Source organism: Ictidomys tridecemlineatus, chromosome 2, assembly GCF_052094955.1.
Source record: "Ictidomys tridecemlineatus isolate mIctTri1 chromosome 2, mIctTri1.hap1, whole genome shotgun sequence".
NCBI classification, from domain to species: Eukaryota; Metazoa; Chordata; class Mammalia; order Rodentia; family Sciuridae; genus Ictidomys; species Ictidomys tridecemlineatus.
In genome coordinates this window covers 216206813-216227928 of record NC_135478.1, presented here as the reverse complement: position 1 = coordinate 216227928, position 21116 = coordinate 216206813, and the positions used below count along the sequence as shown (strand labels likewise).

Below are 21116 nucleotides of genomic sequence, written 5' to 3'. Positions count from 1 at the left end.
AATTTCTCTTTTTGCTTAAAATTGCTTTGGTTATTCTGAGATTTTTAATCTATCCTATGAATTTTAGGGGTGCTTTTTCTGGTTCTCTAAAGACTCTTAGTATTTTGATGGAAATTGCATTTAATCTGAAGATTGCTTTTGGTAATATGGCCATTTTAATCCTTTTACATGAACAAGGGAGGTTTTTCCATCTTCTTGTGTCTTCTTTAGTTTTCTTCTGTGTTCTATAATTTTCATTGTAGAGGTCTTTCACCTCCTTGGTTAGATTTATTCCCAGGGGCTTTTTTTTTTTTTTTGAGGCTATTGTGAATGGAATTATTTTCCTAATTTCTTTTTCAGCAGGTTATTGTATAAAAAGCTACCATGTTTTTTCTGTGTTGATTTTGTGTCCTTCTACTTTGTTGAATTTGTTTGTTAACTCTAGAAGTATTCTGATGGAGCTTTTTGTATTGTTTAAGTATGGGATCAGATATGATCCTCTGTAAACAGTGATAATTTGACTTTTACCTTTACTATTGGCATATATTTTATTTCCTCCTGTTGACTAATTAGTCTGGCCAACATTTAAAGTACTATATTGAATAGGGGGTGGTGAAATGGACATGTTTGTCTTGTTCCTTATTTCAGAGGAAATTCTTTCATTTTTTTTCCCTTTAAGTATGATGTTGACTTTGGGTTTATTGTGTATAACGTAAATGATTTTGAGATCATTTTTTTCTATTCCCAGTTTCTTTTGTGATTTTATCATGAATGGGTACTGAGTTGTGCCGAGTTTTCTGTATTTATTGAGATTGCTACATGATTTTTGTCCTCGATTCTATTTACATGGTGAATTACATTTATTGATTTGCATATATTGACCTATCCTCATATTCCTGAAATGAACTCACTTGATCTTTTTATTCAATCTTAATGTGTTGTTGAATGTAATTTGCTAATATTAAGGATTTTTGCATCTATGTTCTTCTAGGATATTGGTATGTAATTTTCTTTCCTTGATGTGTCCTTATCTGGTTTAGGTTTCAAGTGATACTGGCTTCATAGAGTAAATTTGGAAGTGCCCCCCAGCCCCTTTCTATTTCATGGAATAAGGTGAAGAGTGTTGGTATTAGTTTTTCTGTAAAGGTCTGGTAGAATTTGAGAATCCATCTGGTTCTGAGCCTTCCTTTGGTGCAAGGCTTTTATTACTGATTCAGTCTCATTGCTTGATGTTGGCTGGACCATTTACATTAGGGATCCTCTTGGTTCAATTTGGGTAGGTCATATGTTTCTAGAAATTTATCCCATTTCTTCTCAATTTTTCAACTTATTGGAGTGCAAGTTTTCAAAATAGCCCCTAATGAAGATCCCATGAATTTCAGTGATGTCTGTGGTGATGTCTCCTTTTTTATTTCTAATTTTATTAATTTGGGCCTTTCTCCTTCTTTTGGTTAGTTAGGCTAATGGTTCATCAATTGTATTTATCTTTTCAAAGGACCAATTCTTTATTACACTGATCCTTTGTATTGTTTTTAAATTCTTTATGCCATTAATTTAGACTCTGCTCTTAATTGTTTCCTTCTTCCATTACTTTTGGATTGGTTTGTTCTTGTTTATCTAGGATTTTGATATGCAACATTAGGCTGTGTAGGTGGGGGTCTTTTTAATTTTTTTATGTTGACACTAAATTATAAACTCCCCTCTAAGAACTGCCTTTATAGTGTTCCTAGGATTCTAATATGTCGTATCTCCATTTTCACTTGATTCTAAGAATTTAAAAATTTCTTCTCTGATTTTTTTCTATCACCCATTCATCATTCAAAAGTGTATTGTTATACTCTGGTTTCTCTTCAGATCGTATAAATCTTTCGCCTTTTACAAAAGTGTATTGTTCAGTTGGGTGTGGTAGAGCAGGCCTGAAATCCAAACTACTTAAGAGGCCGAGAGAGGAGGATTCACAGGTTCTAAGTGAACCTGGGCAACTTAGTAGGGAGACCCTGTCTCAAAATGAAGACTAAAAAGGGCCAGGGATGTAGTTTAGTGGTAGAGTAGCTCTGGACTCAATTCCAGTACTGCCTGACCCCACAAAAGTATACATTGTTCAGTCTCCATATGTTTATATACTTTTTCTTGCTCTTAATTTTTAATTTCATTTCATTAGGTAGTTTTTCTTTCTCTTAATTCTTAATTTCATTCCATTATGATCTGATAAAATACAAGTAATTATGTCAATAATTTTTTTGTGTGTGTAATTGTTGCCTAAAATATGGTCTATTTTGGAGAAAGTTCTATGAGAGGCTGGGAAGAAAGAGTATTTAGCTTTTGGGTATGACATTCTATAAATGTGGGTTAAGTCCATTCCATTTGATTTATAGTATTTTTTTATGTCTGAAGTGTCTTTGTTGATTTTATATCCAGATGGCCTACTATTGGTAAGAGAGGTGTGTTGAAATCATTCAGTATTATTGTTGTGGGATCTGAGCCCATGTTGAGTAGTATTTGTTTTATGTAATTAGGTGCAGTGATGTTTGGGGCACAATATTTACTGTCATTATGTCTTCTTGTTGGACTGTTTCCATTACCAGTATGAAGTGATCTTTGTCTCTTCTGATTAATTTTACCTTGAAGTCTGCTTTGCCCAATATAAGAGTAGATACTTCTGCTTGCTCCAGGCTCCATTTGCAGGAAATATCACTTTTTATTCTTTAACTTTCAACCTGTGGATGTCTTTGCCTGAGAGGTGTATATCTCTTGTGTACAACACATATTATTGGATCTTGTTTTAAAATCCAATTTGCCAGTCTGTGTCTTTTAATTAGAGTTAAGACCATTTATATTCAGTGTTATTATAGAGAGCTGTTTAGTATTTCCTGCCATTTTGCTTTACTTCTGTTGTTTAATTCAATCCTAAGTCTCATTTGTTTAAATAGTCTTCTAATGAGATTTATCCTTTCCTGAGCTCTGCTATTTTTGAAATCTTCTCTTGTGTTTAGGAATTCTTTAAGTATCTTTTGTAATACTGGCTTAGTAGTCATGAATTCTTTTAGCTTTTTCTCATCTTCGAAAGTTTTATTTCACTTTCTGTTACGAATGATAGCTTTGCTGGATATAGTAATCTTGCTATGCAGTTATTTTCCTTCAGGGCTTGAAACACATCTTTCCATGCCCTCCTTGATTTTAGAGTTTTGAGAAATCAGATGTTATTTTGATTGGTTCATCTCTAAATGTAATCTGACATTTTTTCTTGAGGCTTTAAAAATTCTATTTTTGTTCTGTATATCTGGCATTTTAATTATAACATATAATGGAGAGGATGTTTTTGATCTTATCTATTTGGGATTATAAACACCTTTCATATATGGACATTCTTTTCTTTCCCAAGGTCTGGAAAAATTTCTGCTATCATTTCACTAAAATACTTGTCAGTGCCATTGACCTGTATTTCTATTCCTTCCTTGATGCTGATGATTCTCAAGTTTAATCTCTTAATGTCCCAGAATTCTTGTATATTCTGATAAAAACTTCTACTCCTGCTTTATTGTTTGAATATTCAAGGCCAACCACTTTGTTTTCCAGCTCTGAGATTCTGTCTTCTACTTGGTCTATTATGTAGAGAGACTCTCAACTGACATTTTCATTTGATTCACTGTGCCTGTCATTTCTAAGGTTTTTATTTAGTTCTTTTTTTAATTCTCTATTTCTTTTTTGAATTCCATTTATACCCTGTATTGATTTCCTTAAATTATCCATTTGTTTTCTGTGTTCTCTTGAAATTTATTGATCTATTTTGTAATCATCCTTTATCTGTTATTTCATCCATTTCTCTATCTTTGGAGTCAGTTACTACTGAATTACAAATTTTAGGTGTCATGTTACCTTTTTTTTCATATTTTTTGTATTCCTATGTTGAGATTTGTGTATCTGTTGGGATGGATTTCTCTCTACTTTTATGTCAGGTCCTTATGGTCCTTTCTCTTGGCAAAGTGTTCTGGAATATCTGTTGTGAGTTGTCGTCCAAGTGTGTTTCATAGTATGGTTTCCCTGCTGGTTCTTTGATGATGTTTAATGTACATTGATTCAGAGTTTACTGTGTTGGAGGGTGATAATCTCACCTTCTCTGTAGATCTTACAAGAGTGGGGTCCTTCTATTAGGTCAGGCAATTGTTTTGTATATAGCAACGCATATGAAGTACACCCTATGTAGCCTATGTAATTGCTCTTCTAGACTTGACAACTGTGTATATTCTAAAGGGGTATGAGAGCAATTTAGATGGAGATACCTTGTTGGTGCAGTGTATTATTGTTGTATTATTATATTGTATTATTTTTCCCTGCTACTACTATAGAAATGGATACCATGAGTGGGATCTGAGGCCCCTCATAACTATTCCTACTGAAGGTCTGGTCACTGGTTTGGGATTTTTGTCTCTCCTGTTCTTCATGTTAATGTACTAATGAAGTTTGAGTCTATTAGGTTGTGTGTGGTACAGGTGTGCTGTTTCTTAGAGAATGTATTCTTTGAATCATGTTTATTGGCTGTTTAGGCTTTCAGTAAAAATGTATACTTTCAAGTACTAAAATACATTTCAGATAGTTCAGTTTAGTTGGAAAAAAAAAAGAGTTGAATATTCCCCCATTTTGTTTTCTTTCTGATATAACCCTGCATCCCTCATATAATGTAATGCATATTCCTTGGCTGTCATTTAAAACATTTTCTTATGATAAATCTTTTGCTCAATTTCAGGAGAATTGATAAATTCCACTTTGGCCTTGTAGTTTTGTTCCAGGGCCACCACAAAAGCTCATGTCTATGTTTTTTTTTTTTTTTCCGTGTGTCATTTCCCCACTGTAGTCTGATCCTGATCTCCCAGCAGATGTGCAGACACCATCCTCAGCTGAGCTGGGCAGGTATCCGGGCCTGCCCTTCACCCCGGCCTCTCAGTACATCCCACCCCAGCCGTCCATTGAGGAGGCCCGCCAGACCATGCACTCCCTCCTGGACGACGCCTTTGCCCTGGTGGCCCCCAGCAGCCAGGCTGCAGGTGCAGCAGGTGCAGTGTCCGGGGTCCCAGCCAGCCTGCCTGTGAACAGCACCCCTTCCCGCGAGGAAAGGCGAGCCACCCAATGGGGGTCCTTCTACAGCCCAGCCCAGACCGCCAACAATCCCTGCAGTGTAAGTTCTGACCTTCTGGAATTCTTTCCTGGGCAAGATAATGGAGTTTTGTGGCCTAACTGCATCTCTTGCAGGTTCCCCATAAAACTCAGGTTGTATTTGATAAGGATTCAATCTTGGATGATAGGTCTTGCTTTTTATCATCTTCTGCTAAGTTAATTCTTAATATTGGAAACGTTGTTTTATGCTGCTCTGATATTTTGTGGAGCAGTTCAGAGGATTTTGTGGAAGCATGTTCCTGGTTCTCTCGCTGTGTGATGAAATGGAGGTAGTTTAACTGTCAAAACATATTTGCACTCACGTCTCCAGTTTAGACTGGAGCAGTTTGGAATGGACCCAAATTGTTTCACCTCTTGTATGAGGTGAGGCCCCCTGAGGGTCCGGAAGCATAGGCAGCGGTCCAGGCATGGGCACTGTTCACAAATGTCAACTGCCCATCTTGGGAGCTGACGTTTTAGCATTTCCTCTGCCTTTTCATCGCCCTTCGTGTATGTTTTTCGTTTTTTGGTTGGTTCTTTCAAATTTGCCTTCTTACGACTTGGAGAAAGAGTAACACTCAAGGAAGTAATGTTCATGTAGTTTTTGCTTAGTTCAAAAGAAATGATTTGACTGAGGATTGGTGACATTAACTCTGGAGAGAAATGAATAGACCACAACTTAAATTTATTAGTTGGGAAAAGTTATACTGGGTTCTTATTTTATTTTATTTTATTTTATTTTATTTTTTAGCTGTAGATGGACAGCCAGCCTTTGTTTTATTTGTTTATTTTTTCATGCGGTGCTGAGGATGGAACCCAGTGACTCACATGTGCTATGCAAGTGCTCTGCCACTGAGCCCCAGCCCCAGCCCTGGCTCCTTCTAGTTTTGTTTCCCTTATTCAGGTGTGATGGGTCCCTCATCATTGAGTGACAATAAAAAAATTTTTAACTCTGAAATTGGTTTGAATTTTCAGGCCTTTGGTAATAGATTGTTTCCTTCCAGGTCTGGGAGACATAGTGCTTGCAGCGTGGGTAGCTGGTACCGTGGGCAGGGGGAGGGTACCATTCAGTGTAATTGTTTTTGTTTTTAATATGAAAATCTAGCTTGTTCTAATAGTAGATGTTAAACTGCTTCAAGGTTATATCTGGTGGTTATAATCTTTTAGGAAATGGTTGATACAGAACACAACTCAGTGATAAAACAAGTGTGGGTACAGTTGCTGTCTGGTCTCATTTGCATTTTCATTCAGGTGCATCACAGAGTACCTCTGTGCCTGGGGCCCTGCTAGGTGTTGGGGACATCGTGGTGTTCAGCACAGGTCTCTCCTCTCTAGCTCTTGCACTCCACTGGGGACCAAAACAGTAATTCCAGTACACTGTTGTCAGTGCCATGGAGAGGAGGCAATGTGGAAGAGTACCTAGCTGAATCTTGAGGAGTTTAGGAAGACTTTTGTGGATAAAATGATATTTGATTTGCTGTCTAAAGGATAATTAGTGGTTATCAGAGAATAATTTTTCACATAGTGGCAAGTATGGCAGAGACACAGAAATAAAGGCATGTAAATAAACTTCCTGTTCTGGAAAAGATGTCTTCCTTACTGAAACAACTAAACAACTGAATGAAATATGTGGGTTTTTGTGACACTGGATAGTAGGCAACAAAGGACAGGGATTGCCAAGAAGCAAGTTGAGTCCTACTGTTGCTCCAGCTTATGCCCAGAGAGAGTTTCTGGCCACCACACAAGGAGGGGGACCAGGCAGAAGTCAGAGGACTGCCTGAGCTGAGGAGATGGATTGGAAGTCCAGGGAGGGAAAGGCAGCTAGAGTTCACAGAGGTGCCTGTAGGACATGATCCCACTTTCTCTGAAGGTCTCACAAGAGTGGGGTCCTTCTAGTAGGTCAGGCAGTTGTTTTGTATACAGTGAGGCTTATGAAGTACACCCTATGTAACTGCTCTTCTACTTAACAACTCCATATATTCTAAAGGGGTATGGGAGCAATTTAGGTTGAGATACCTCATAGTTGTGGTGTCCACACCTGTGTATTGTTTTTCTCTGCTTCATGAGTGGGAAAAGATTAAAGCTGCTCTAGTTCTACTGAACAAAGCAGACAAACATAAAACTTGAATCCAAACAAAGCTCAAGAGTATTTATAGAAACAAAAATAGGCAGCATCCAATAAGGTAAAATTAATAATGTCTGGCATCCAATCAAAACTAACTAGACAAGCACAGAAACAAGGAAAAGACATGGATGATAAAAATAGCAAACAAGGGTATTTAAAGAATTATTTTAATGTAGTTTCATATATTTAAGAAGCTAGAGGAAAGATCAAGCATGTTAATTAGAGACCTTGAAGATATTAAAGGATATGAATTAAACTTAGAGATGAAAACTCTAGTATCTGAGAGGAAGAATATACGGGGTGAGATCAATGCCGGGTTAGGTATTGCAGAAGAAAAGATTAGTGGACTTGGAATATATGGTAATAAAAATTATATACTGTCAAACAAAGAGAGGAAATGGAATGAAAAACACAAACAGATGATTAATGAGCTGTGCAGTAGCTTCAAGTGGACGAATATACATGACATTTGGAGTTCTCAGAGAGCAGGAGAGACAAAAAGTTTATTAAGGAAATAATGGCCAAACCAATACTGAGAAAAAAAAAAAAGACTGGAGTCATCACACTCCTGTTTTAAAGTTATATTACAAAACGATAGTAACTAAAACAGTATGATACTGGTATGAAGACAGAAACACAAATCAATGGAATAGAACAGAAAGCCCAGATAAATCCTTACACATGTGGTCAATTGATTTTCAGCAAGGACATCAGGAGGACACAGTGGGGGAAAGGATAGTCTCCTTGATAAATGATGCTGAGAAAATTGAATTTCCAAATGCAGAAGAAAGAAATTGGACCCTTACTTTATATCATACACAAAAATCAACTGAAAATGGATAAAAGACTTAAAATATTAAGACCTAAGCCATAAAATTCCTAGAAGAGAACATGGGGAAAAGCTCCTTGATGTTGACTTGGCAATGACTTTTATTTTTAATATCACATTGAAAAAATCAGGCTACAAAAGCAAACTAAATAAAGGGGATTACATCAAACTAAAAAGCTCCTAAACAGGAAAACAGTTAACAAAATGAAAAGTTAATCTACAGACTAGGAAAAGGTGATTACATCAAACTAAAAAGCTCCTAAACAGGAAAACAGTTAACAAAATGAAAAGTTAATCTACAGACTAGGAAAAGGTATTTACAAATCACATATCTGATAGGGAGGGGGTTAATATCCAAAATTTATGAAGAACTCTTAATAGCTAGATAACAAAAAACCAATTGAATTTAATTTCTCAGACAAACTTAATTTCTCCAAAGAAAACATAAAAATCAATAGCAGGTATATGAAAATGTGTTCAACCTCAAAAATCATCAGGAAAATGCAAATTAAAATTAAAATCATCATGAGATCTCACCTCATGTTAATGTTGATGACAGTGTTGAGAAAGGGAATCCTAGTGCACTGTTGGTGGGAATAAAGATTAATACAGCCAGTATGGAAAACAAGATGGCGGATCCTAAACAAATTAAAACCAGAACTACAATGTGACCCCGCAGTCCCTCTTCTGTGTGTATAGAAAGGATGTATCACCTGCCTTGTAGGAAATGTTCCAGGAAATCCTTCAGGTAGAAGAAGCACAGTGATGTCAGGTAAATATTTGAATGAATAAAATACAAATGAATGAAAAGCTCTGGAAATGTTAATATGTGGTTAATTATTTTTTTGAAAACTTCATTATTTAAAGATATTAAAAAGACAATTGACTCTTTAAAACAAAAGTAATGACAAAATATTGTGGGGTTTGTAACCTATATAGAAGGAAAATATATAAAAATAGCACAAAGGCCAATAGGGAGAGATTGATGTTTGCTCTTTTGATGGTCTTGTGCTGTATGTGAGTAGACTAAAGCACTGACCAGTAGACAGGGACAGAGGGTGTACACATCCTATTGTTAGCCAACCTATTGTTAGCCAACAAATGAGTTAAAAGAAATCATAAAATGTAGTCCCTGGAAGGCAGAAGAAGAGGAAAAAAAGGAACAAAGAACGGGTGGGGAAAAGAGAAAACAGAAACCAGCAAGGTTGGTTTCAGTCCAGCCTTATTAAGAGTCACATTAGGGGCTGGGGATGTGGCTCAAGCGGTAGCGTGCTCACCTGGCATGTGTGCGGCCCGGGTTCGATCCTCAGCACCACATACAAACAAAGATGTTGTGTCTGCCGATAACTAAAAAATAAATATTAAAAAAAACTCTCTCTCTCTCTCTCTCTCTCTCTCTCTCTCTCTCTCTCTTTAAAAAAAAAAGAAAAAGAAAAACGTAATATAAAATTTACAAAAAAAAAAGAGTCATATTAAACATAGGTGGTCTAAACATCCCTTTGAAAGGGCAGAGCTTGTCAGAGTGGATAAAAAGCAAGATCCAAACAATTGCTTGGCGACAAGACACCCACATTAAATACAGAGGTACAAACTTGGTTGAAAGTATGGAGAAAGTTATGCCATACTAACACTAAACACGGAAAGTTGGAGTGGATTTATTACCATCAGCCAAAAGAGATCTTATAGTAGAGAGTATTATCCAGCATAGAGGATCATTTCATAATAACAAGGTGGTCACTTTTCATCAAGAAGAAAAAATCTCAGCCAGGCACAGTGGCACACACCTATAATCCCAGCAGCTTGTGAGGCTGAGGCAGGAGGATTGAAAATTCAAAGCCAGCCTCAGCAACTTAGTGAGACTCTGTCTCTAAATAAGAAAAACAACAACAACAAAACAGGGCTGGGGCTCAGTGTTTAAATGCCTCTGGATTCAATCCCTGGTACCATTAAACAAACAAACAACAAAAAAAAAATGAAGACAAAATATTAAATATTTATTTGCATGAAGCAAAAACAGATAGAATTACACATAAATATAAATCCTCAATTAAAATTGGAGATTTCCAATACTCCTCTTTCAATAACTGGTAGGACAAATATACAGAAAATCACTAAGGTAGAGGTGAATTGAATAACACTACCAACTTGAAATAATTGACATATAGAGAACAGGGAGCTAATAAGAGCACAATGTATATTCTTTCAATCATGGAATTTTTACCAAAATGGAACATATTCTGGGCAACAAAGCTAATCTCAATAAATAGAAAAGATTCAAATTATACAGACAATCCAATAAAAACTTCATCAAAGAAGATATAGAAATGGAAAAACAAATGTAGTATGTCCATATTACTCAGTAATAAAAATGAACTATTAGCCACACATGGTGGCTCAAGCCTGTAATCCCAGGAGCCTGGGAGCCTGAGTCAGGAGCTCTTGAGTTCAAAGCCAGCCTCAGCAACAGCAAGGTGCTTAGCAACTCAGTGAGACCCTGGGGATGTGGCTCAGTGGTTGAGTGACCCTGAGTTCAATCCCCAGAACCATCCCCCCAAAATAAATATTGAATCAGACAAAAACATAATTGACTCTCATAAATAATTATGCTAAGTAGAGGAAGCCAGACCAAAGAAAATGAATATATACTATGAAATTCCATTGAAATACAAGTTTAAAAAATGCATACAAATCTGTAGTGACAGAAAACAATCAGTGGTTGCCGAGATGGCTCAGGTGGGGACATCAGTTGGAAGGATTATAAAGGGGCACCCAAAAACTTTGGGGGTGAGAGCTGTGTTCATTGTCTTGATTGTGGTGGTAATGTACAGTTACAGTCATACATCAAAGCTTATAGAAGTGCATTCTTTAAATATGTGCAGTTTATTGTATGTCAGTTACAACTCAATAAAGGTGTTAAAAACTTCTTCCCCCAAGTGTGCTTGATATGTATATTAGCTAGGATTCTCCAGAGAAACAGAGCCTATGACGTGTGTGTGGAGAGAGAGATTAAGATTTATTGATTATAGCCGGGCACAGTGATGCACACCTGTAATCCTGGCAGCTCAGGAGGCTAAGGCAGGAGGATGGTGAGTTTAAAGCCAGAGCAACTCAGTGACACCCAATCTCTACATAGAATATAAAAAAGGGCTGGGGATGTGGCTCAGTGGTTAAGACCTTGGGTTCAATCCCCGATATAAAAAAATAAAAAGAGTGACTGATTATGAGGAATTGGCTCACTTGATTGTGGAGGCTGAGAAGCTCATGATCTGCTATCTGCAGGCTGGAGGACCAGGAGAACCAGGGGTGTCCTGAGGCCTGAGCTGAATCTGAAAGCCTGCAAAACAGGATCTCCAAGAGCAGGAATGAGGAGGCAGAGGGAGCACCACCCCACCTTCCTCCCCCTTTTTGTTCTACTGAGGCCGTCAGTGGAGTGGCTGAGGTCAGCTGCACTGGGGAAGCCACCTTCTTTACTGGGTCTACCCAGTAAACACAGAAATAGTGTTTAACCAGGTATCTGGGCACCCTGTAGCCCAGTCACCGTGTGTTCTTAACAGTGATTGGTTCTAGCATTTCGCACAGAAGGGGCAGTGAAGGGGTGGTTCATGAGGCAGGAGAGAGAAAGCAAGAAGCCCACAGTCATAGTGCCCACCTCATCCCCAGGGTGACACCTTCACGTTGAAGGGCTCTGAGCAGACGGGAGATGTAACTAGGTAAGCCACTGTGAGAGATTTGCCCCACGTTGGGCTTCAGGGTGATGTCAGTACAAGAGTAGAGGCAGGGGGACCATTGGGAGGCTGGTGGAGCAGTCTTTGTGACTGTCAGTGGCTCCAGCCAGTAGACTGGTGTGGATGGAGTTGAGAGGAAGAATCCAGAAGGTTCCACCTGTTTAATTGCTGGCCGCATTGAGCCAGCATGGAAGAAGACTGAGGACACAGGAAAGAGGGTGCCGTGGGTCGAGGGTACCCGGGGAGGAACTGTGTTTGGAAACGACTGGACGTATTCCTGCCAACTCAACAGGAAGGAGAGGTTGGGTGGCATGAAGCTGAGGAGCCACATCTCAAGGCTTCTGTGCTCCCTGTGGGGACAGCAGAGCCGTCTGTTGAGAAGGAGGGAAGAAGTGTGGCTGGCTCGGTGGTTTGGGGGAGAGTCGGGATCCGAAATGCCTGTTGTAGAGAATTTGAGATCACAGATTGGAGGCACAGCCTGAGGTCCCTGTTGAGGTTGACCTGCAGGAAATTATAGTGGCGGAAGTGAGAGTTCTCCACCTGGCCTTGTGGTTCAACATCGGACACCCAGGCGAGAGGCCGAGAAGGCAGACGGTGGGGTTGACCCAGAATTAAGGCTCTATCAGGGGACTGTGACAAGGGGACCCCTGGCAGGCGCTGTGCGGTGAGAGATGCCGTTGAAATGTGATAGCCCTCCCACTAACAAGGAGTGAGAGAGAACTGGCCTGGGAAGCACACAGAGCCAGCGGTGCTGCCTCTCCAATCTGTCCACTAGTGGGCGCCACGTCCTCAGGATCATCTCAGGAGCTTCCCGATCCTTTCCCAGCCTCTGTCTGGAAGGTGCCCGGACAGCTCCGCCTGCAGGTGACAAGTGAAATGTAGTTTTGGGGTGTTGAGAAGACCAAGCTGCTGCAGGACTTGCACCTCGAGACATTTGTGGGATGAGGAGGGGAGCTAGGATGAGGAGGAAGATCTGCCAAGAGCCTGTTTGCTTAGTCTTGAGATTTCCAAGACGAAAGCTCTGGTCTCACTTTTTGACCTGAACTTGGTCACTACTGACCGTGTCTCCTTGCCCCCAGGCTTTTCCTTGATCCTACTGCTTCCAGCCCCAGACTGCCAGGTCGCCCCCCAGCCAGCCCCTGTCTGAGTGGAGGTGCACCTCTGCTCGCTCTTGGGTGGGGTCAAGAGCCACACCGTGCTGTGAGAATCATTTTTTCCCTTGGCCGCTGCTTTTCTCCATTTATAGCATGATTCTTCTCCTTCACTTGCACGAATTTTTAGCAGTAATTTTTGACAGATTTGTTTTACTACTTTTATTATTTGTTCCTGGCTCTTAGGTGTTAGAGATGAAAGATTCCATGATGATGCCTTAACCTACCTTCTCAACCAGGAATTCAAATGCATTCTAGTATCTCTTATTGTGGATTTTTTTAAAAGAAAAATCAATTGTGGACTTTTTGACGTCACCCTGATATTTGTTCAATGGGAGTGGTATTGATTTAATCTAGTGGAAAACCAGGATCATATAAATTTCAGCATGTTGATAAACTGGTGGTAAAGTTACTGGTTTGTTGCCAGGACGAACCTAACCATCCTTTATTTGCTTCTTCTGACAGTGAAAACCAGAGGAATGTGGGTTTCAAGATGCCTTCAGTCACCTCGTGAGCCTCTGGGTTCCGCCCGATGACATTCTGCTCCTTTTTACCAGCAGGGCGGTGTGGGTTAGGCAGCTGTGAGTCAGGCAGCTGGGATGTGGTGTTCCTGCTGCCCTGAGTGGAGCTCCACTCTTGGAGTCACCCTATGTGCAGGCCTCGGGGCCAGCTAAGGTCTTTTACAACCTGCCTCTGCTCCACCTCAGACCTGTCCCAGCCATTTGACTCGCCTTTCACATTGGACTGGGCTGTGTTTTATATGGATTAAGAATGAAATGAAAATGAGACTTGTATTGTCATAGCTGATTAAAACTTTAAAATTCAGTTTTGTCCTCCAAGCCTTTTATATAAGGGTGACTCATTTAAAGTAAATACCTGACACCCAATCACAGTAATTCTGTCAGGGATTTCTTTCTTTCTTTTTTTTTTTTTAACTTTCCCTGTCTCTCAGCACAGAACATCCTCTTTCTGAAGACAGTAGGTTAAAATGCCTCACCCACAATAGTACCATGGATTAAAAACGGGTAGCTTTTTCCCCACAGTTCTTCTGTTGGTTTACCACTCAGATCTCCTGAAATCCTGATAGGTAGAGTGATGAGCCTTGATTTAAAAAACAAAAACAAACATGCATATGAATGTGTCTTAAAACTCTGAGCCATGCTGGAGGTGGGTGGGCACCATGGCTAATCTTTATCCAGTCTCAGCTTTTTCTTCAGTCATTCAGAAAAAGGAATCAAAACTGCTCTTCTGCCATCTTTCCGTTTTCTCTGTCACCCCCTCTAGTTTATCTTCCTCAGCTGGGGACCCGCAAGGTTCTAATCTCCCTCCCACTGCCCAGGGGATTGAGTCAGAGAAGATCAGAAGGGGACGCAGTTCCACCACGGTTTCCCATCTCCAAATCTCTCCAGAACCATCATAGACATCCTTATGTCGTAGGACCTTCTGGCCTCTATTTTCCCTCTTAAGAGGAGAGATTTGTCCAATGGGGAAAGAGCCGTTGGGAAAATCTGGGCAGCACAGCGTAGTGGGGGAAAAGCTTGGACTTTGGAGAAAAACTAAAATTATAGCCTAAAAAAGAAAGATCTAGAATCAGTACAGCCCCAGGAGCCAGGCCTGGGAGTTCCTGATTACAGGCAAGCAGTTGTTCACAGTGGCCCAGGAAATGGTCAGAAACAGAGGGGCCACCTTCGCCTTCTAGTCTCTAATTTTGGGTTTCCTTCTAATTTCTGGTTTTCTATTTTTACAGTATCCTAAACATGGTACAGCATTTGGTGGTTTAGTTTTGGAGATATTTGAATTGCTGCTGGTCACTCCCTGGATTTCGGGGCGGGGAGCGTGTGCTTCATACTAACTGTGACCAGTTAAGCTACCTTCTAGCAGAAGATAAAGTTCACAGAGAAGGAGACTAGGGGTGAACAGGCACGGAAAACCTGTCTATTGTTCACAGTCTTAGTTTTTGATATAGAAAAGACCTAGAAATGAGTTGTGTCTTCTCTAAAGCCTGGTAGCCCTGTTCCCCAAACTGAAACCCTTGCTGGATGGCAGGATGCCCCAGGAGCATGCTAAGCTTTAATGAGAAAATAATTCTCCTGAAAGTTGATCCTGCAAGCCCAAGTTTATAAGTTTGCTGTTGTCACTTTATAATAAGTCCTGAATGTTGGTCTTCATGTCCTTTTGAATTTCTTCCAGAGATATGAAGACTATGGGATGACACCCCCTTCTGGCCCATTGCCAAGGTAAGGTTTCAGAACAGAATGTATTATGACTTTGTTTCGTAGGCTGCTCTTCTTAAACTCTGCAAACCCATGTCTTTTAGCTAATATGAGCAGAGACGTCAAGGTGATTTATATGTTCCCTTGATCTAACCAGAAGAGGAGGGGGGAAAGTTAGGATTTAAGTTCTGCTTCCAGTAATGACGGGCTAGAGAGTTTGAACCGGTCCTTCTGCTGGGAACACCTGGAAAAGCTAGATGAGATATTAATTGTTTTTTAAACTCCAAGGGCTAACAGAGCTGTGCAGCAGTGTGGGACCAAGATCTGGGAACCCAGAGAAGTGAGCCCTGCTTTGGGGTCACTTTTCTCCCAGTGGCATCTGCTGATTTCAGAAGAGGCAGCTGAGATGCTGAGAAAGTGGATGAAGCTCTAAGAGACTTCGTATAGGGCTGGGGGGAGGAGGAGAGGACCTTGATAAACACCCAAGGTTTTGAGTTCTAATCCTTAGGCCCTGGGAGAAAGGGTGGGTCATAGGCAGATTGGTCCCTTCAGAGATTGATGTTCAGCTTTGAATTTTAATGAGGGATTGCTCTCTGGCAGAACACATGTGAGTTTCCCCCACCCCCCAGAATGTTAATACGCTCCAGGCCTTACACTGTTTCTACAGAACATGTCACCCATGGACATATTCAGGCATATGAGAAGAAAAGAAAACACAGTTGAAAATAAAATCAGGAGCAACAGACAAAGCAGAACCACAGGGGATCCAGATATTGGAGCTGTCAAACATAGATTTTACAATTATACTTAATATGCTTAATATGGAGTTCAGTTTTATTGTCTGGGAAGATATATAAAAGTACCACTTTGTGTTAGACTATTGTAAGTCAAGGATTCTAGTGTAATTTTTAGGTTAACTAAAACAGTGCAAAAAATGCTTAAATATAATAAGGAGAAAGAAAACAATTTAAAAATAATCCAAAAGAAGATAGGAAATAGGAGAAAAAAGAACATGAAATTGGCAGAACTTATAGCAAGCCAATATAAGATGGTAGAGATCTAAATTCAAGGGTGTGTATGTGTGTGTGTGTGTATGTGTGTGTGGTTTCACTAAATGATAATGGCTATATATTCTAATTAAAAGACCAATATCATTATATTGGATTTTAAAAAGGGGTATTTGACTTATGAAAGACATGTCAAAAATATAAAGATATGGAAAGGATATAGAAGATTTGAACATGATTAATCAGTTTGAACTAATTGATATACATAAAACATGGAATGTTCAATACTGCACAACACACCATTTTTTTAAGGGATGGGTAGTACTGGGGATTGAACCCAGGGCCTCCCACATTCTTGGTAAGTGCTCTACCTCTGAGCTATATTCCCGGACTTTTATATTTTGTTTTGAAACAAAGCTTCGTTTAATTGCTGAGGCTGGCCTCAAACTTGTGATCATCCTGCCTTAGATTTCTGAGTAGCCAGGATTATAGGCATGTGCTTCCATGCCCAGCATATCTCTTTAAAACACGTTTTCTTTTAAGAGCTGGGAGACAAATAGCTCAGTGGCATAGCACTTGCCTAACATGTATGGTCTTGCATTCAATCCTCAGTACAACATACACACAAAAATAATGAAAAATTTACTATATCTTGGGCCATAACCAATCTTAAATTTCAAAAAAATTAAATAAAAATATATATGTTCATTCTAGTAAAATTAAGAAATAATAATAAAAGATAATTAGAAAACACTTGTACATTTAAAAATTATTCAGTACTCTGATAAATAACATATAATACACTTATAAATCACAATAGAAATTTTAAAACATTCTAAAATGAATAGTAAAGTACAATATATCAAAAGTTGTAGGATCAGCTATGGTAATGTTTGGGGGAGGGAATTGTTACCCTTAACACATGTATTTGGAAGGAAAAAATAGCTGGAAATCAGCAATCTAACTACACATCTCAAGAAGTTAAAAAAGAATATCCAATTGAAGGAAGGAAATAATATAGACTGTAAAATAGAAAACAAATCTCCTGGCAAACTTGATAAAGTAACCTGTGTAACAAATCAACAATAGGAATGAAAAAGACACATTAACATAATATTAAAAGATTTTACAAACACATTTTTGTTAATAAATTTGAAATGGAAAAATTTCTAGAAAGAGAAAATCTAAATCATCATATGATTATTAAAAAATGGAAATCATAATTAAAATTCTTCCCATAAAGGAAACTCCAGGTCCAGATGGCTGCAACAGTGAACTCTGCCAAACGTGATGGAGGGAAAGGCCAATGTTGTACAAACTAATAAAAAGTAGAAAAAGCAGTAGTGCGCTCACCTGGCATGCGTGCGGCCCGGGTTTGATCCTCAGCACCACATACAAACAAAGATGTTGTGTCCGCGAAAACTAAAAAAAAAAAAAAAAAAGTGGTGTCTGTGTTTAAAAAAAAAAGAAAGACTACCCTCAAATCACTCAATGAGGCCAGGGTCATTGGACCTCAAGGTCAAGGACATAAGAACAAGGTCATTGCAAGACTGGAAACATTAAGGGCCAGTTTCACTCTTGAATATAGACATGAAAGGACATGAAACCAAATACTTGCAAACACATCCAGCAACATGTACAGAAGAATATCATTTACAGCCAAATTGGAGTTATTCCAGCAATGTGAAAGTGATTTAGCATTTTAAAAAAATCATGTAACACATTGCTTTAAAGGGAACTAAGGAGAAAAATCTCATGTCGGTAGCTGCAGATAAAATGCAGTTTATTTTTTAAAAGCCAGTTTTATGTTAGTATGTTCTTGATGAAGTAGTAAAAATTAATTTTATTCAAACTAGGCCCTTGAGTCTCTCATAGTCTGTGTGACAAAAGTGGAGGTACTGACTGGACAAATAAGGCCCTTGTGCTGAATATGGGATCTTGGAGGAGAGCACTTGGTCTGCTGTTTGCGACTGAATGGAACCAACTGCCTCCTCGCTTTCTATTTAAACAACTGATGAACATCATGTTCAGACTTGGGAGTTCATCACTGTGTTGAACATGAATGAAATGAACTTCTTACTTCAAGAAAAACAACTGACAGTCTTTTTGTCAATGATAAAATTGAGCTTTCAAGTGAAAATTTAAGACGAGAACCTTTTGTCTGCCATGTTGAGCTTGAGAGCATCCTCATCTTCTGGATGAGCTTGGTGGTGCCAGTGAAGCAGGGGAATTTTTGATGCTGTAGAATTAGGCATGTGAGTGTCCATAATGTCCTTGAAATTCAGTGAACTAGTATTTCAGAGAACTTGTATTCTCCAAATGGTAAATGCATGGGTTGAAGATCCACTCAAAGTCAAGATAGAGCCATCTGATATTGTTTCAGATCCTGCATTGCAACTAATCCTTAAGGAATTACCACTTAAGTTTTGGTGTGGTCTCAAGAAGAATATCTGAAGTATTATTTAAGTACTTTCTAAGAAGGCTATTAAAATACTCTTCTTTTCTAAGAAATGTTTTGTGAGGGCAGATTTTCTTCCTAAAATAACATGTGTCAACTGGTTGTAAAATATTTGAGAATCCAGATGTCCCATGTTAAGGAAGTCTGAATAAAATAAGAGTGCCACTCTTTTCACTAATCTGAGTGGGAGGGATGGGAGAATGTAATTAAATTCATAAAATTGTTATGTTAGCATGTGATAGGTTTGTGGTTTTTGTAAATGAGTTTTTAAAATATTGAAACATTTTCTTAGTTTTCATTTCTAATAATACCATCAGTGTGGGCAGATGTAATCATATAAACAGAAACTCTTGGGAGTTTCTCAATACTTTTTATGAGTTTAAAGACATCCAGAGAACAAAATAGACCAAATTGCCTTAGAACATGGGTTTTTGCCCTCGATAGACACACCTGTGGAGTGTTTTCAAAGCCCTTGTCTTGGTGACACCGTGTCTGGGGTGCAGCGTGGGCACCAGGATTTCGTCTCCCCCAGCGATGCTGATGGACCACAGCTTTATTGGAAATCTATGTCTTTCTTTGGTCTGGAAACTAAAGCATCCCTTCTTTTTTTTTTAAAAAATAGAAGAAATATATATACCAAATCACCCAGCATAAATGGGTGAGCATCAGCTCAGTACTGAGAGAGGGCCATGGAATAGTCAAATCCACCTCAGGGGGCGGTTTCCTTCTCCCACCTGCTAGGAGCTGGAGGAGGATAAGCAAGTAGACAGGGAAGTCTGCATTTTCTGCAGGTGGGGTGGACTAGGGAGAGGCCAGCGCAGGGGAAACGCAGTCCTGATGCCTGTGCTTTGCCTTCAGGCCGGGTTTTGGCCCTGGGTTGCTGCCGTCTTCAGAGCTGGCACCTCCTGAGCCCCAGCAGCCACCGTCGTCAGCGGAAGCTCCATTTGCTGCCCGAGGGATCTATTCAGAAGAGATGCCATCGGTGGCCCGGCCCCGGCCTGTTGGGGGCACCACAGGTAACGTGGCGGTTGAGCTTACATTTCTGGGGGAATTACTTTGGGAATAAATTTAAAGGCTATAGTTTGGCTTCCCAGAGGGTCAGCGTCTTGGTGTGGAGCAGTCTCTTCTCTGGCCAGAGCTCCCTTCTCTCAGGTTCTGGTAGAGATGAGGCCAGGGGAGGGAAGGGCTGCGGCAGAGCCCCCCCAAGGCTGCTGTCTGCCGATTCCTGAATCAGTGAAACTGCGGCACGGAAGGCACGGCTACATTCTCCAGGGAACGGGAGGTCTGTGGCAGCCCCAGGACGGCATCAAACTGAGTTTAAAAGAAGGGGCATTTGTGCCTTGTAGTGAACAACCCTCAGGTTGCTGGACAGTGGCTAGAGGGAGATTTCGTTTTATTGGGTCACTTTTGGAGAGCATTCAGCCACCGTTTTCTCCTCAAGTCTCCCTGTCCCCGGAAACTAAAGCATTTTCCCTTCTGCCTTTTTAAGTGCAGGTTGAGTATCCCTTATCCAAAATACTTGGGACCAGAAGTGTTTCTGTGTGTGTGTGTGTGTGTGTGTGTGTGTGCACGTGTGTGTGTTTTAATAATTTAATAGACTTTACTAGTTGAGTGTCCTTGGTTAGAAAATCCCCTCCCAAATCGGAAACTGCTCGAATGACATGTCAAAGTTTTGGACTTTGGAGCATTTTGGATTTCAGATTCGAATGTAAACCGTGTTATCTCCTTTCCTTTTCTTATTGTCACTTTTGTGACCCTATGACTAAGCCCTCCCTCAGCTGTCTCAGACAAGATAGAGCACCGGTGGAAGTCGGAGCCACCGTAGCACTGTGTGGATACCTGTCCGCCCCTCTTTAAGTCCTCATTTAGAGAGTTCTCCTAATGCCATTCCTGGGTAACCAGCACCACTTCTACCATCATTCAGTGGTGGAAGTCATGTTTTCTTATTCTACCATTATTACAATTTAAATCCCTGAAAACAGCATCTGTTTTAACTACCCGATGAAATTAAAATAAAAATCTATGCCAGGATATCTCCACATAGGAAGTTAAGTTTCCAACTTCTGTTCTTAAACGAATATATGCTAAAGTGTTCAATTTCTGGAGATTTTGAAACCAGAGAGAAAATAAATTGTAAAACCTTCTAAAATATATTTATTTCATTGATTTGAGAAGCATTTTGCACAATATGGTTTACTTAGTACAGATTGTTTTTTTTTAAAGACCACAATTGAAGTGTGATTAAATTTCCTTTTATGTATTCATTTTTGCTTTTTTGGAAAGAATTATAAGCATCTGTATTTTAATAGGCCAACTGTTCCTGGGTTTTATCTGTTTTGAGACACATGTAAATGTTTCAGAAAGGAGGAGCTTTCTGAATTTTAGTAAAGAAAGAAAGGAATGAAAAATGATTTCTGAATTGAGAGACTTCAATAATCACAGTTAGATAAGGAACAAATTTATCTTCGGAAAGTTAAG

General features: G+C 39.5%; 1 protein-coding gene across 5 annotated transcripts in view; it reads left to right on the top strand.

Moving 5' to 3' along the window:
- The window catches only part of Kiaa1549 (KIAA1549 ortholog), a 145156-nt gene that overhangs the window by 110867 nt on the left and 13173 nt on the right, over positions 1-21116 (top strand). For 4 of the 5 annotated variants that reach the window (XR_013435441.1, XR_013435440.1, XM_078040609.1 and 1 more), the window contains exons 16-18: positions 4832-5152; positions 15151-15197; positions 19497-19654. Coding sequence is in view for 3 of the 5 variants with exons in the window: in XM_078040609.1 (XP_077896735.1) it covers positions 4832-5152; positions 15151-15197; positions 19497-19654 (526 nt within the window). In the remaining 2 variants the exon portion in view is untranslated. Of the gene's footprint in view, positions 1-4831; positions 5153-5881; positions 9470-15150; positions 15198-19496; positions 19655-21116 lie in introns of those variants that run through there. The other variant, XM_078040610.1, reaches the window with a different exon arrangement.